Source organism: Gouania willdenowi, chromosome 18 (genome assembly GCF_900634775.1).
Source record: "Gouania willdenowi chromosome 18, fGouWil2.1, whole genome shotgun sequence".
In the NCBI taxonomy this organism is placed as follows: domain Eukaryota; kingdom Metazoa; phylum Chordata; class Actinopteri; order Blenniiformes; family Gobiesocidae; genus Gouania; species Gouania willdenowi.
Genome location: NC_041061.1, coordinates 13,765,663 through 13,783,618, shown reverse-complemented (window position 1 = coordinate 13,783,618; position 17,956 = coordinate 13,765,663). Strand labels below are relative to the sequence as shown.

At 35.1% G+C, this 17,956-nt stretch overlaps 1 protein-coding gene across 1 annotated transcript in view; it reads right to left on the bottom strand.

Annotated features, from left to right (window-relative positions):
- Positions 1 to 15,565, bottom strand: part of sec24d (SEC24 homolog D, COPII coat complex component) — a 29,511-nt gene extending 13,946 nt beyond the window's left edge. The window contains exons 1-11 of the mRNA XM_028474265.1: positions 15,432 to 15,565; positions 11,190 to 11,396; positions 10,279 to 10,381; positions 10,034 to 10,170; positions 9,664 to 9,948; positions 8,231 to 8,352; positions 7,961 to 8,072; positions 7,656 to 7,783; positions 6,072 to 6,210; positions 4,767 to 4,882; positions 1,156 to 1,280 (exon numbers count right to left, since the gene is read on the bottom strand). Of these exons, the coding sequence (XP_028330066.1) occupies positions 1,156 to 1,280; positions 4,767 to 4,882; positions 6,072 to 6,210; positions 7,656 to 7,783; positions 7,961 to 8,072; positions 8,231 to 8,352; positions 9,664 to 9,948; positions 10,034 to 10,170; positions 10,279 to 10,381; positions 11,190 to 11,340 (1,418 nt within the window). The 5' untranslated portion in view covers positions 11,341 to 11,396; positions 15,432 to 15,565. The remainder of the gene's footprint in view (positions 1 to 1,155; positions 1,281 to 4,766; positions 4,883 to 6,071; positions 6,211 to 7,655; positions 7,784 to 7,960; positions 8,073 to 8,230; positions 8,353 to 9,663; positions 9,949 to 10,033; positions 10,171 to 10,278; positions 10,382 to 11,189; positions 11,397 to 15,431) is intronic.
- Between the last annotated feature and the right edge of the window lie 2,391 nt (positions 15,566 to 17,956).

Below are 17,956 nucleotides of genomic sequence, written 5' to 3'. Positions count from 1 at the left end.
TTTTTTTGGGGAAAATACTATATTGTTTTCCTTTTATTTTTCATTGTCAAAAGAATCCCTTGACGATTCAAAACAATACAATTTAACTAAAAATAAATCTTGAAAGAAATAAAGGAATAATACAAATGAAGAAGAAGCCTATTAATTTAAATTCTGGTTCTATGTAAACAATACAAAACTGCATTATAGTTCTTTTTCTTTTTAAAAGTGCGACCTAAAATGTATTTTGTGTCTTAACAATTTGACTTAAAAAAAAAAAGCATTGTATTTACGTCAGATATTTGTTTGAACCAGCAGAGGGCGCTGGTAACCCAGTGGTCGGTTGGGATGCAGCTATTCTGTGCAGTGAAGAAGAGATGCTATGCGAGCAGACAGAGCTAATAGAAAAACGTGACTTTTACAGATATTCACGTATATTACAGATATTCTTTCGGTGCTAAAGGGGTAAGGAATCATTTATGAACATGTTTAAGAATAGAAGGCGGCCAGAAAGAAAGTATGATCAGATTTTGCCGGCCGCCAACACTTCTGGACAAGAGGATATATAATATGTTTAAAAAAAGTACTGCGATTCAATTTTCACAGCATCGATGTGAATCTTGATACCTATGAATCGAATTTTACCTGCCTTACGATTAATCGTTACATCCCTAGTGAAAAGAGATTGAAAGTGACAATAATGGGTCAACAAATGCAACATTATGTGGGAAAAGTGGTGGAAAGGGTTTGTAAGTGCCGAAAATGTCTTGAAAGTGGAAAAAATGTGCAGAAAAGGCATTGAAATCTGATGGATAAGTGGCAGAAACTGGAGTAATGTAGCAAAAAAGCATTAAAAGGAGCAAAAATATGACATGAAAAAGTGATGAAAAAAGGTTAAAATATGGCTAGTTTGGTGTAGTTGCAGAAAAAGGGTTAAAATAAGCATTTTTAGTTTCTTGAAGGCATCTGGCGACCCCCTGACAGTGTCTCGTGACCCCAAGGTTGAGAACCCCTGCTTTAAACAAATCAGAGTTCACGTCGGTTTCAGTGAAAGCAGCTGAATGTGGGAAAAAGTAACGTCAATGGTGAATGTACTGTATATATTCTACTGGTCTAATGTGAAAGAGATACAGCACTGAAGAAGATAGTGTTATCTTCATGCCATTAGTCTTATACCTGGGCAGCTTCTCCAGCAGAGTCTTCAGCTCCTCACATATCATTTTGACCAGGCCACTTTTGATATTGTTGTAGGACACGTCGATCATAAAGATGTAGGCGGGAGGATTCGGAGGGTGGTTTTTCTGCAGGGAAAAGGACAGAGTTGATATTTTGACATCTTTCCACATAGAAATAACTTCAAGATGAATGAGGAACTCAAGTTCATTATCAACTTTAAAAGTGTCCTTAAAGTTTAGCACTTAACTAAAGTATCTCAATGGCATTGCAGCTTTCATCAGCTTTCAGGTACTGAACACACGAGAACGTGACTGATGGAAGTTTAGAAGACTGTTGAAGACTGTTTCTTCAACGGAAACAGCCATAACAGAACACTCACTGTGGAGCCTGTGTTTAGTATTTGTTTAAAGGTCCTCATAGTAAATGTGGCCTCGTTGAGTGACTCAGCTTTTCCAGCTCACTTTGAATAGAATAACACTAGCAAAGACTTGGGTGAGAGCCATCTGTGTTCTGGTGATCAGTATTTACCAGTGGTTACCAAAAGTTGTGTAAGAAAAAATAGATTTTATCGCAATATTTCAGAGCGCGATTATCGTATTGATCCAAAAAAATTTCCAAATTTGTTTTTTTAATCGTGTTTTTTAACAACAACAAAAAAAAAAAAAACATTTAATTGCGCTATCATATACAGTATATATAGCACGTAAACGCCCAGTCACTGGGTGTCAGTGAAGTACATCAGACCTTGTTGCACTTTATTTTCTTAAAACATACTGAGCACTTTTATAAATGTACGTGGTTACTGTTTTTTTTTTTTTTTTTTTTTTTTTCGATTCAGAATTTGTTGTAGAAGCAAAATTTTAAACTTTTTTTGAAAAACGAAATTTGACAGTTTGATAAACATACCACTTGTTTTTGATATTGGTACTGGAATTACAGTTAGTTACCATTTCCTTGTTGTCACAAATTAAAAAAAAAAAGAAGAAATAAATTGTATTTCATACCATTTTGTACTTGTAAAGGTGAAATTTATAATTATTGATTTTGCCATATATCACAATGCATATCGTATTGTTTAGTATCGGGATATATTGCATCATGACATGCAAATTGTGAATTCTACTTTATCTTATCGTCACATTCATGGCAATGCACACCCCTACTTCCAAAACCTTTTGCCTTTGTACCACCAAACTTTTTTCTCCAAATCACAGCACACTCCAATATCATAAAGTACGACCAATATTTGTTGCATACAGTTGCTGGAGACAATAATTTTTTATTAGATACATTTAAAGTGTAGCCTCATCAATCAATATATGGAAAAAAAAAAGATGTAAAAAGGTACAAATTGCCATTCAAAAGTTTGTTTTTATCTCCACTGTTCATTGAGATTGATGGAAACATTTTGCATGTTGCATTATGGGATATGGAGTCCAGTAGACGGATGCAAAAAAAAAAAACTGCCAAAGGAACTTCCTAATACATTTCCTGTGTTTTCACGCACTGAACGTTGTGGGAAAAACAACAGCGGATGTTTATTTTACAGTTTACACGGAAACATCCGAATCCAGATAAAATTGAAAGTCTCGAGGCGTATGGTGATATCACAGGGAATACAAAAACATGTCAAGCCAATCACTTTCCTCCTCGTCTGGCCAAGAAACACAAGAAATCACAGCAAGAAAGAAGTGAAAAACCACTTCTATGCATCAGTCTACAGGACTCCACTTCCCAGAATGCAATTCATGAATGTTTATAATAGAATAGGATGCTTTTATTGTCATTATACGCGATGTACAGCAAAATTAAGAGACAACTCTTGTGGTACAAGATACAAATAAGATTAGAAAGCAGAGATCAAAGCTAAATTTCAAGCTGCAATTTCAAACTTTTACCTTATTTCCCCTAAAAAAAAGCCTTTGATTTATAGATCTGTGAGGGCTACGCTATATTTTCATTTTATTGTGTCAGCAGGCTCCCCAGTAATAAGCAATTCTATTATTTTTTAAAAAAAAATATTTTCTTGACATTTTATGTTCTGTGAGCTGCCAGGTGTAAGCCCCTCCCAATTGTGCACACATGATTCTTTTAATGACACAAACCTGTCTCTCTGGGTGAACTGGGACAATGGAAGTGCTTGTTTAGCAGCTGCAATGGAAAGAGTTATTTACCCTCAACCGGGACAGAACTTTGACGTGCAAAGTCTCATTACAGCTGGTAAGTACCCCGAAATATAGCCACGAGGTTCAGATAAACTTCTGTTTATTCAAATGTAAATGGGAAACGTGGACTTAATCATTGTTTTGCGTGGAAATTTAAGTTGAATGCAATTCTTTTTCATTTATTTGTAAAGTTTGGGAAATTGTTATTTGTTTAATAGGCAATTCAAGGAGTGAAGCTTATTTCAGGTGCCATGGCAACTGTGTATTTAAATCTACATTTGGTTAATCATGTAAAATACAAACAAGTTCAGATAAAATGGCTAAAAGTAGTTGTTTAAACAAACATGATCTGAGGGTCACATGATTAACATTAATGTCGGCATTAGATTACCTAATGACTCAATCAAAGCATTAACACAGGAAACGGCAAGGCTTTTGTGTGTTTCTGTTGCTCTTTTGTGTAGTTTTTTTCAATATTTTGTGGGTTTTATTGAGTCACGTTGTGTGTATGTTTATCTTTTGTGTGAGTAATTTTTTTGTGTTTCTCTTGGTATTTTGTAAACTTTTCTCTCATTTTCTGTGTTTTTGTTGTCCTTTTGTGTGTTTCTGTTGTTGTTGTGTGTTTTTTTTTGTTGTCAGTGTATGTGCGTACATTTGTTGTCCTTTTAAATTATTTTTTGTGTATTTGGTGTAATTTTTAATATTTTTCTTGTTATGTTGTACATTTGTCTCTCATTTTGTGTGTTTTCATTTGTCGTTTTGTTTGTTTTTGGGATCACTTTGTGTGTATGTTAATCTTTTGTGTTTTTGGAGTCATTTTTTGTGTTCCTCTTGTACTTTTAAATAGTAGTTTAGAAATGATCTACATTGCTTAAAAAATGCTGTGGTTTCAAACTGTTTAAAAAAATACCTGGGTAAAAGTATATTAATACGTTAACTTACTTTTAACTCTATCTGATTTTGTTTAAAATGTGCATAAAAAGAATGATAATTACAAATATTTGATTTGTTTCTTTGGTAAGACTAGGCAAATAAATTCTATACACACGTCAAATACTGTCAAAATGTGGTTGTTAAAATGCAAGTAAATGTGCTTACCGACAAATAATACTTTGAATAAAATTAAATAAGTAATTGAAGGTCTGGTTCTTTGCGTGAAATCCACTTAACACTTGACATTTTGGCTTTTAATTTGTTTTCCAAAAAGTTTTATTCTTCTGCAAAATACATCTTAGGGCCAAATGTACCTTATTTAAAGAAAAGCCTTATAAAATGCCAAAATGTTTAATGCCGTTTTCACCAAACCTCTTTAGTAACCTCATGTACCCCTGGTTCTGACTCACGTGATATTATCTCATTCAGAGAGTGATGTGTCAGTGATGTGACCAAACTCCCCCTGCACTGTGCCTTTAGAAACCCAGTGCAAGGGTAATTTGTTGCATTTACCTTGCAGTAATCAATGGTAGCTTCAAACTCATAGGACCCAAGGGACAGCTCTGGCCTCTGATAGAGGTCCACTCTCCGCCCCAGGTGGTCCAGATGTTGGAAATAGGAATCTGGCACTGTAGGGGGAAAAAAGAGGAAAGAAAGTCAGAGGAAAATAAATCTTCACACTTTTTTTTTTTCCCCAACGCACGTGTCGACTTTGTTGTTGTGTACTTTAAACCAGTGGTTCTCAACCTTTTCAGCCCACGACCCCTATAATAAAGGTGCCTGAGAATCTGTAATACAGTAACTACCTTTATTTATTTATCTAAAAAATATCCACCATTATCCAGGAAGTTTATTGTTATTTACACCATAGTATATAGTCATTTTAAAGATGTAAATCCTTGTTTTAATCAGAAATAAAAATGGGTTAAAAGTAAGTAAGTAAGTAATATTTATTTATATAGCAACTTTTACAGACAGAAGTCACAAAGTGCTTCACAATACATACAGTGCATACAATACAATACAAATTACAGTTACAGTCACAAGAATATGATGGTCATAAAACAACCCTTTATCACTGGAATTTAAAATGTTTTCTGAAACAAATAGGTTTTCAGTTGGCTCTTAAAAGCATCAACGGAATCAAGCAAACGCAAGGAAAACGGAAGATCATTCCAGAGCGTTGGCGCGACCGCCTGGAAGGAGCGATCTCCTCTGGTCTTGTAACGGGAAGTGATCAAAAATGGTGGAAAAAGTGGTGAAATAGGATTATAAAACCACAGAAATTGGTTAAAAGTTGCAAATTAGAGTGGTCAAAAACAGACAGAAAAAGTGGTAAAAAAGGGTTCAAAGTGTCAATATTGGCTTAAAAGTAGCAGAAATGGGGGGGGGGGGGGGGGGGGGTTAAAAAGTATAAACAATAAATCTATACTGGAAAATAATAAACAAATCGTTAATGTGATTAAATTGGCAAAAAAAAAGCATGAAATATGGTGAAAAGGGGTTAAAGGTGACAACAATGGGTCAACAACATATGTGACATAATATGTATGTGCTGAAAATGTCTTGAAAGTGGGAAAAAGCCACTGAAATTAAATGGAGAAGTGGCAGAAATTGGAGTAATGTAGCAAAAATGTATTAAAAGGGGCAAAAATATGGCAAAAAAAAAAGCGTTGAAAATACGTTAAAATAATTCAAGTTTGGTGTAGTTGCAGAAAAAGGGTAAAAATAAGCAAAAATGGGCTCAAATCATATATTATAGTTAACTTAATTTATATTTTATTCCAATTTTACATTTACTTTGTGCAGTCCTCTTACCTTCATTAACACAGCTGCAGAAGCCGCACTGAAAGCGGCGCCCGCCGTCGATAAACTGCATGAAGGGACACATGTAGGCCTTACAGCGATTGCATCGCACTGGGCCGCTGTCGCCATGGTTCACCACACACAGAGGAGTCTGCACACAGTCATATACACAGAATTAGAGTAGCTGTTAACAGCAGCCTCAAGTATAAATCAAACCCTCCCATAAAACAAAAAGATCCACAGAACATTTCCTTACAAGGAGAGTGATGAAGCTGTGATTAGATTATAAAAATAACAATATACTTTAGTTCAACATGTTCTCTGTGCATACTTATAATTTTAATACATCTATGTGTATAGATTTACACAAATTAAATCCCCAATCTGAGTAATTCTTAACTCACTGCTGGAAAAAATGTTAATTCAAACTCAAAGGTTTGTATTTTGTTTTAATAAGTTTGTCATTTTTACTGATATAGCAAAGGTAATATAAGAAATAATCCAATAAAACATTAAAACATGACAACAAAAATATCCCCAAAAAAAACATAAATACACAAAACAACAACAAAGATGCATATAGCGACAACAAAAAAGACGCCAAAATAACTAGAAATACACAAAACGACAAAAAACACACAAAATTACAGAAAAATACATAAAAAGACAAAAAAAATACACTAAATGACTAAAAAAATATGCAAAACAACAAAAATACACAAAGTAACTCTATAAATACACCCAAAGATAAACATTTGATCATTTTCAAATAGACAAAAACAAATCTATCTGGATTTCTTTAGTATTAAGATGTGACTGTAGCTATTGAACCTAAAGACAGATAGAAGAGAACATAGCATTTCCTAAAAAGGCCACTTGGTGTGTTGGAGTAGAGTGAGTGAGGAGATGAGGTCATACTAGCGTCTGGATACGGACACAGACCACGCAGGATCCAAAAGAAGGGCTTTCACAGCACTAATTCTTATCAACACTCATTTATTCATAATAACGTTAACTTCACCGCAATTTAAAAAAATGTCAGTAAATCCAGTATTGAGGTGAAACCCTCTGAAGAAAATCCTAAACAGGTGTTCATGATAGACACATTTTTTAAGTGGCATACATGACAATAGCTGTGTTTCTACCACAGTTTTTTGCAAAATAATATGTTTTTAAGTATAATGCCAAGAAATCTGTTTGGTCTCCTTCTGTCTACATGTAGCGCACCATGTTTTCTTGGAGAGAAGTGGTCATGTCCACTTTCCATAGCACATTTGCGATACATTTTAATATCGAGACGTCTGAAAAACATCCTCATAAAAGCGTAAAAGCTTTGTAGAGATATTTCAGTGTTTGCTTGTTTTTTGAAATTCAGGTGTTTCCATTACTACGCGATTTAGATTTTGCACATTTCACGAGGTAATGGAAATGCAGCTAATGATAAAGTGAGACATAATGAGAGAAAATTCTACTGGCAACAAAAAAAAGATAACTATTCATCAACTATTTTAGAGAAGGGACACATTGTGGAATCCAGTTTTGTCTTATTGTCATTAAACTTGTGTTAATTATTTAAAATGTGTGAGTTTAATGTACCTCTTTCTTTGGTAGTCGGGCTAAAGGCTTGATGACAGCCGCCAGAGGCACCTGACACTGTTTGGCCAGCTCAGCCGTGCAGGGAAGGGAATAGGTGGTGCAGCGCATGAACCTGGGACTGGCATTTCCTGGAGACCCCAAAAACACAAATACCCCACTGTTAGGACATATCTTTTCTAAAGGAACACTTTAAATAAGCAGCTTTAAATGTCACCAACAATTAGAAATAATACGTTGCCAAAAAATAGAAATGTTCTTTTCCTAAAAATCAACCACAACGTGAACAATCGGATGAAGGGCCGTACCTTGGTCCTGTACTGTGAAGTCAGTGGTGACCAGAGGTGGAACTTGTCCACGGGTGTTCGTACAGAAAATCTGTCCTCCGTGTTGTACTCGATCGTCTTGGATGACTTGAGTCTAAAGCAGGTGATGTAATATATGTTATGTAAAGTTGATTACTTCAGTACATGGGAATACGTAATGATCAAAAAATATCTAGACTTCTTTAAAAAGCTTAATTTAATGGTAGCTCAAGTCGAAAAATGCAGCATGTGTGGAAATAATGTTGGACTCACTGTGCTTGGGATGGAGTCGAGGTCCATTTTTTTCTGCGGCGGTCCAGCCATGGAGGCTGGTGCTGCAGGAAAGGCTCCTGGCATGCCTGGTTGGGGCCCTGCCATGTGTCCCCCAAACTGACCTGAAAAAGACACAAAACATATGATTACAGAGTCTTAGCTGCGTAAATGCTATGTTTCAGATTGTCTGTCAGTTTTTAAGAATGCAAATGTAGTGAAGTGACATTAATAGCTGATCCATGTTGCTCAAACTGCAGAAGTAGTTTGCATGCTCCGACCAATCAGATTGGTTTGTTCAAAAGAAGAAGAAAGGACCAACACAGGGTTGGTTGACTGTCATAATACGACTATCTTGTTTTAAATGGTTTGGATGGGCTGTTATTCATTAACTTTAGCTTTTATTCTGGCTTTTATACTCTGTTCACATGTGCAAACATGTCTTAGCTGTCTGTATTGACTGCGAATCAATGATAGCAACTAGGTAAACATACTATAGTCCACTTTTATATAAACGTCGTATTTTTAGTTTAAAAAACTATAGCTAAACCCGACACAATGATGCATAAAGAAAAGTATAAAGTCCCTACACACAGCATTACATTTCTCTATTTATTTGAAAAATAGTAAAACATCAATTGTCTAGTCAAAATGCAGACCCTCACTAACATATGTAACAGATGTAACATGGTAATATTTCACCAAATGACTGTAACCTGTAAGAATTGGTGTCCAATGTTTGACATTTTGAATGAAAATTTGAAATAGGCACTAAAAAATGAAATAATGGTAAAAAGTATAACGAATAAGCCAAATAGTATATGTTTGTTAGTATTATAGACATTATCGTATTTTAACAAGATGTAGTATTTATTTTTATCATCTTCGTCTTGACGATTTTCAGTGCAGGCCGTGCCCCAGCGCCACCTATTGACAAGCACTGGTAGCTGATCAATGCCTACAGTAAAATTCAAGAATTTAATTGTGACTTTTTGCAGTTGTGTCTGTCGTGTCGACACATCCAAGATATTTTAAAAAAAATGTGTTGCTGCCGTGTTGAAATTTACAATAAGAGACGCTGCGTATGCTGTGCTGATTTTAAAACTCCTTGAGGAAAATTAGTGAAAGTCTAAAATTTAGGATGAACAGAAAAAATTAAAAAGACAAAAAAGAAGAGAATAAAAAAAGAAAGTGCAAAAAAGAGAAAAAAGGGGGGAAGAAGAGAAAAATAAAGAAAGAGAAAAAAGAGACATTTTTTAAGCTGAAAAGAAAAAAAGAAAAAAAAAAGAAGAAAAAAGAATTTGAGGAAAATTTGTGAAAGTCTAAAATTTAAGCTGAACAGAAAAAAGAAGAGAGAAAAAAGAAAAAAATTAAAGCTGAAAAAAACCTAGTGTGTATAATGAATTAGATGTGAGTGATTTAGCTTCACAGTTTACCTGCTTGTGGTGGAAACCCTGCTGGACCAGGTTGCTGGAAACCTGCAGGGCCTGCAGGGTGCTGAGGAGGCCCAGGGAAGGGTCGACTCATTCCTGTCATGGGGGGCCCAGCCATGGGGGGCATGCCTGCTGGAGGAGACAGTGGTGGAGACATCTGGGCTGACATGAGAGGTGGATGTTGGCCTGGTGCCATCTGTGGTTGGCCAATTGCCGGAGGGGGCGGGCCCTGAAAAGGCTGCTGGGCCACAGAGCTTGTTGGAGGAGGAGGACTCTGCATGGCACCTCCTGTGGGAGTTCAGGTACAATACTTTATTATTACACACCACATTCTTACCCAGCAACTTTTTAAGGAAGTTGGATCAAAACTAACCATAGTTGCCTAAAGCCATGGCACTCATCTGATTGGTGAGCTGGTGTGTTTGCGGTGGACCAGGTGAGGCCATGTTGTTGTATGAGGCAGGTGGTGGTTGCCCGTAAGGAGAGGTTACAGCAGGTGGAGCAGGGTACCTGAGGAACATACAACTGTTTACAAACCACATTATACATTCTATATAAAACAATTTATCAAACATTGCGGTACACTAACTGCATAAATCCATTAATGTACTGATTTACCTCTGTGGATGGGCGCCATTCTGTTGAACATTGGGATTGTACTGGTTGGACACTGGAGGTGGAGGCATACCAGCAGCTGAAGAAGCTGGAGGTTTCATCATGGCTGCAGGGAAGAGAAAACGGTAGAAAGTTCCAGCAAGATTATTTTTGTCAGAGGTGTCTGCTGATCGCTTTGATTCCTCCTTTGAAGTTTTCCTTGACTTCTGTGTAGTAATTCCAGCAAGATAATTTTTGTATAGTGTGTTAATTCATTTATTCAGCAGGAAATCTACATGGATCTCCTGACAACTGCCAGTCTTCGTAAGAGGTGTCTGCTGATCGCTTTGATGTTTCCTTTGAAGTTCCGATGACCTTTGCGTAATAATTCCGGCAAGATATGTTATTCAAACATATGGTATGGAGTATTAAAGTGGTAGGACTAGATAAGTTTATACTTCTTTCTACTCCTTTTCCTTATTGTAAACTAAGATGCGTAAGAATTTGAAGATGCAAAATACTGTTTTGTTATTTCTTGATGTTAATTTATTTGAAACAGTTTTTAAGTTGTAATTTTTAATATCTCAATAAATAAAAAAAATCAGAAACATATTATTCAAAAGAAGACAAAAAGAATCTTGCTGAAAAACTTCAAAGGAAACATCAAAGCGATCAACAGACGCCTCTGACAAAGACTGAATAAATGAAACCCTAACATATTATGGTAGAATGTTGATTGTTAATATTGTTTAAAATACAGTTGTTTTGTATAGAGTTGTTTGGCTTGATAAAATATAAACTTAAACAGAACTAACGGCTGTCACTGGTATTTCGTAGAGTTAAGAGCATTCTTACCTGAATATGCTTCAAGTGTAAATCAGAAGCAAACACAATGCTAATACGACTGAACATTTAAATGAAGAGAGGAACTGTACCTGCAGGTGGGCCATTGAAGGCCTGAGGTGGACCCCCGTAGTGCCCATAGAGAGGCTGTGCTGGACCAGGCCCAAATCCTGCCTGGTAGCCCCCCATCCCTGGCTGGGCCTGGGAGTAGGGGGGTGCTGCAACATAACCTTGTTGGCTCATTTTGAAGGGATTGTTGTTACTATCTTCTCATGCCAAGGTGAATTAGTTCCGACAGTCTGTGGGGTCAAAGAAAGAGATGTTAAATATATATTCAGATCTTCAATACAAAAATAAAATAAAATAAAAAAAGAACTAATGTAATTTTAGCACAGGGGACCAGAAAAAGCCTGAATTAATTTGCAGTGTAGCAGATGTTAGACTGTAATTACACAAATCCACATTATTAATTCATAAATACCCTTTGTTTTAAGGGCAAACAACAAACACAAATCTAATACATCCTTTTATTAGGGGTGTACCGATACAACTTTTTCACTTCTGATACAATACCAACAATGACTCGTCTTTGATATCTATTCGATCCGATTACAAAATATTAGAAAAGGCTTTGATGACGTGGGCAAAAGTAGAAAAGCTGACTTATTTATTATTAAGCAATGGGTTACATAGGTTTTAACTTTAAACATAATAATATTCTACAATTAAATAAAATAACTAAAAGAAAAATGACCAAACCCTGAAAAATAACTTTAATAAATAAGAAAAAAAATATGTATATTATTATATGATATTATTAGATTTTTGATACAGGCTGAAATAACCCAATGCTTTTTTTCTTTTTTTTTTTTACTAAAACCAGACCGATGTCAATATCGGTTTTGAACACCCTTAACTTTCATCATACATTTCATATTACAGATAATCAGCAAATTAAGTGCAACTTTTTTTTAAATATACAGTATAAAAACAGGTAAAATTTAGAGAATTCTGAAAAATAGGATAATGAGGTTTAAAATGTGATCCTAAGTCTGACATGTTTGACATCCTGGATAATAATAATAACAATATATAATCAAGAGCACTCAGAGTGCAAACCTCTGCCAAGTTTAGAGGCACAAAGTCACCAAAACTGAATACTGTATCCACAATACATGTCAGATCATCTCCATATTCCAACTCCTTATTCCTTTTGACATTGTCTATTAGCTCACCAAATTTCATTAACATCTGTAAAGAACTTTTTTTAAATATCCTGCATCTGTCCTTTACAGTCACACATCTTTTCCTGCCACACACTAAGCAGCTGTTATTTGACCTCCTACAATCATCATGTGAAACATGGACCTTTGACGTGGCTGAAGAAAGATAAGGCAGACAATCCTTGGTAAGATTATCTCGAAGTGACTCGTGCTATCAGGTGTAAGAGGGAGGGAGAGTTCTACAGTGTGTATCCAAGTATTGGGTGTGATCCTGCATCTTTATAGACCTGTGATCAGAAGTATTGATTAGTAGCCTTAGAAGTATTACACCATATGTTTGTTTATTTTTTATTTTTTTGGTATGTCAAAGGGTTTTATTCATTAGCTTTGCCAAATGTTGTCAATATTAACAATCTTAGGCTTGTAAACTTTAACACAGTGCTCTTTTTGGCAGTCTATTGCAGTTAGTCTAGTTCAGGCTTCTCAACTAGTCTCACCCTGGGACCCACATTTTGCCCCCGTCATTAAATCGCAATTCATTTAATAACATTTTTCAAAAATGGCTGTTGAAAATGCATAGATTATATTTTCTTTTTACATAAATCTATATTTCCCTGTGCAACATGCATAACAAATAAGTAAAAATCACCACGGCAATTCCTAATTATGAATTAGAAAAGTCATAATTATGAAATAGAAAGTGATAATTATGACATACAAACTGAGCATATGCTGCAGTCTATACCGACCCTCGTTTCCATTACCCTTGGAAATGCTTAATATCTAAATAGCTCAATAAAAATTAGTAATTGAAACACCTACATTTCGGACAAAACCCTCAAATATCGCAAAAAGGTTTTTACGCTTTCATGAAGCGGTATTTCAGTTGTTGCAAAAGCGCCAAGGAAACCCTTTCTCCGCAAATACAAGTCCCGTGGAATGCCTGGTCACATGACCACTTCTATCGAAGTAACCATGACGCGGTACGCGTGAACAGAAGAGACCGGGACATTTCTTAGCGTTATACTTTAAATAACAAAGGAATACGGAGTGTTATAAGGAGGTTCTGAGCGGCCGTTTTCCTGCGCCGAAGTCTCACGGAATGATGAGAGGCTCCCGTCCAAAACAATGTTCAACGGAAACACGTTTCAAGCGCAATTATACTTGTCAGCGAATATTTGTACGGTTGCCGTATCAATATACCGACATTCTATCCGTATGCAGCGCCTCTCATTGGCCAGTTTAGGTCACGTGACTAAGACTAACCCTAACCGTAAATCTAATCCCTAAAAATTGTTGCGATATTGGGTTATAACCTAAATCTAAACCTAACCCTAAGACGCTATGTACATGCACTTTGGTAAACGTACCAATAGCACCGGGGGTTGTCCGTACGGCAACCGTACGAATAGACACTTTCTTTATACTTTGTCGACGTTCCGAAATATTATTTTTATTTTGCAAAAATCTATCATGGGAAACCCAGCTGTGTCAATGACACTTTAAACAATAATTCATTTTAAACACATGCTCCATAATGTCAAAAATAGTGGAAGTACATGAATACGACTTTATTGCAAAAATGATTCTGTCACATTTTTGTACGTTTCTCATAATAATGACTTTACATGTCATAATTATGACTTTTTTTCTCATAATAATGACGTTCCACAGTAATTTTTGTAATTTTTTTTTAGTGGCGGAAACGGGCTTCCATAATAAAAGTCAACTAAATGAGATTTAAAATGTTAGTCGACTAAATCTGTTACAGATAGTCAACAAAAATATAAGAGTTTAAGGATTTTAAAAAAAAAATAATATATATATATAAACACAAATTATCAACCTCATATTGTATGGTGTAAAGATTTGATGCGATCAATGCGTAAAAATCCACAAATACGACTAGCTCACTTATTACTACTTATTTGATCACTTACAGGCCTTCCACATAAAGAAAAAGAGTAGTTTTGATAGGAAACTTTTAAAAAAAGAAACTCAATTCTGATTGGATTTCATCCCATGTGAACATTATTGCCTTTTTTTTAAATTAGTTAACAAAAATGTAAATGCATTTGAATGTAGCTTTGCTTGTATGTATTTTCTTCATTAATCATAGTCAGAAGAATAGAGAATACTGATATATCCTACTCAAGTAGAAGTACTGTTACTTGACTGAAATTGTACTCATAGTATGTCATACATGAAATACTCAAGTACATGTAAAAAGTGGCTCAAATTAAATGGTACTCAAAGTAAAAGTTACTAATTAGTTTCACTTTAACTTTGTGACGCATGTGATTGTTTGGTCCCTTCATTTTTTTTTTTTTTTTTTATTTTTTTTTTGTAGTGTCACATGGTCCGTTGATCATTTTAAAACAAAAATAATAATAACAATAATAATTTACTCAGTAACAATTGGGTGTAGAAATTTAACGAATGACTTTACTTCTTTTAAAAAAAATACTTAAGTACAAGTAAAATTACTGATTTAGAAATATACCCATAAAAGCCACTCAATTACAGTAATGTTAGTACTTGTATAATAATATAATATAATATAATAGTCTCGTTACTGTCATTGTAATATATATATATATAGTCGACGAAAACTGACGAAATTTTTAGTTAACAAAATAAATTAACATTACAATAAAAACGTCACCGAAACAGCTGTTAATAATTGAGTTATAAACAGCAATAGCAAAGTCAAAATAACTTTATTAACATTAAAGTGTGTATGTGTGTGTGTGTACAGGTTAATGGGTAACAGAGTCAAGTCACTTCCGAGATGTGCCACGTCAAAGACCGTTATGATGCATTCATTTACACCCCGCTTTACACACGTTAGCCTTCTTTTGGTTACCTTTCTATAGTCAATGATTCTATCCTAATATGGACCTTTATTAATGCCTAAATAAGCACCGACAGCTCGTTCTGTGATTACATACTGATAGAAACGTCTTGCTAGCTACGCGGAAATTTCTCCAAAGTTTTGCTTTTGCACGCAAAAACGTTGATGAAAAACACGGATAGAGTTAAATGTCAATAGAATGGTCGCTCGTGTGTAATAAGCGGGATAAATGGTGTGATAACGTGTTGATAATTTACCTGTAAAATGGGGAGAGTCGCGTTGTCCGTGTGTTACCCTGAGTGGATGCAGAATGCCACGTCAAAGCCTGACAACGAGCCGGCTGCTGCGAGCCGCGTTGCCAGACACACGCGGGGTTTTCCCGCCTAGCGAGCTTTCTGAAACCGCGAGCTCCTTTTTTGCGCGTGTGATTCTTCGCTTTTTGCATGCGATTCTGACACAAACGACCCGTGTGGATGGAGTGCGTTGTCATTGGTTAGTTGGTTTTTGAGGGACAGCAAAAAGTCCAAAATTACAAGCAAAAAACAGAATGTGGAAACATTCTAAGTTTTTTTTAGATGACTTTTTATTTTTACATGTGGCTTTTTGACACAAATCTGATTCCATATAAAACTAAATAGTTAAATACTGAATCTTCACGGGCATGCCTTAATTACAGGGTAAGATAATGATGGAATGTAAAACATTTCAACATGCAACACTTCATTTCTCCGACAAGATGGTTTTATTTTGATTACATTCTATAGAAAAACCATCATGATCCTTTTTTTTACAAACCACTAACTTATATTTTTAGAATGTCGATATTACTAGTTTTAACTACCCAACATTAACAGTCGTGTAATATTCTATAAAAAAAAAAAAAACACTTTTTCGGAGTAACATCTTATCACAATCCATAGTCATTTAATTTGTACATTTGTTGTTTTTCTTTCTGCTGCTGCTGCTGCTTTTTCGGATTTCTACATTTTGCACTACTATCCTATGTTATTTAATTGTATTTTTTTCTTACTCTCTACTCTTATACTGTGTTTCTGCAAATATGAATTTCTCCTTTTAAGATTAATGAAGGTGGATTCTATTCTGTTCTATTCTAACAATCATGTATTATTCTATAACCACTATGCGTTTTTTTTTTTTTTTAAACATGTCTTACATCTGCGAAACTTAAATTAATTTGTCACAATGTTTTGATAAAAAAAATATTAAAGATTGTTTTTTTAAACACAAAAAAAACTTGTCACAGTATGTAACAGTACCAAGGCTCCGATTACATATGTCATCTGTATTTATGATTTTGAGTTTAAAGCCTGGAAAGTAAATCAGATTTTTAACTAAACTGTTGGTGACCCCAATATAATGTAATAACTTGTAATATATTAAAAGTTACAGCAACATTAATTACCTTCAAAAAGTAGGAATGGCTTTTTTTTTTGTCCCTTGTCTTTTTTTCCCCAAATATTTATTTTTAATCTACTTGTGCACTTGCAAAAATAGCTGATTTCAGTTCCAACAAATACTACCCCACAAAATAATCCACTAAAAAAAAGAAGGGAAAAAAGATGAATAAATAAATATTTCTTAAGGTAATTGCTAAAATTTAATACCTTGTGGGTTAAAAATGTTTGAATATTTAGTTTCTTGTCACCAAATATAATAGCTAATACTAAAACCCCATTGAGAGAAGGTTTTTAAATCCATCCAAACGGTCCGGAAAAAGCTTGATCTGGCAACAATTACATACAAGGAAAAGCAGTATTTTCCATCACCAAAAAGACCGCTTCTGTTAGGCATTTCAAAATAAAATACTGAAAACAATATTGCACTGGTCAGAACTCGATGCAGTCATTACAACCTGAATCAGTTTGAGTATATCAAACATTCATGAATGTTATTCAACACCTTTTCCTCCTAACAGTAATTCTGCGCCCTTTTTTGTTTAAATGTTTTACTTTGAGCTTTAAGTTGAAAATCTGCCAACGCGTTTTCTCTTTTGCTTTGTCTGACTTTATTTTACTTTGACGAGTCAAAGCCGTGTTTTGACCTGCTCTCAGTGCGTCACAGGGGGGGAGCCCTCACACGTCAGCACAGGGTGGTGGTTCAAAGTGGACGTTTCATCATCACATGGGCATCCTTTATGCTCTCTAATGCGAAACAAACAAATATGAACCAACAGTTTTATTCATCAATCATTAATAAGAAATGTAACTGTCAAGTTTTTGACTTTAAAGCATGTATCAGCTTCCTGAAATGACTGAACACAATCAAATAGAATGTATTTTAAGTTGAATCATATGATGTGATAATTCTCTCTTGATTAACGCTGTTTTTGTTGTTTGTTTTAATGTGTGTGATTTGTGTTTTAAGTTTAAATAACTGATGCTCAGTAGTTGCTTAGACCAGGTGATTCTCAACCTTGTGGTCCGGACCCCATTTGGGGTCGCGAGACACTGGGAGGGCAACTAAGAATACATTTTTTTAACCCTTTTCCTGCAACAACGCTAACACTTTTTTCACTACTTCAAATGCATTTTTGCTGCTTTACTCCCATTTCTGCCACTTCTCCATCAAATTTCAATGCATTTTCTGCACATTTTCTCCACTTTTAAGACACTTTCGGCACTTATAAACCCTTTACACCAATTTTCACACCTAATGTCGCACACGTCGACCCATTATTTTCACTTTTAACCATAGAGTTTGAGATTGTTGCCGGGGAGGGGCAAAAGAAAAACGAGAATGAAATATATAGACCGTCTCGAGG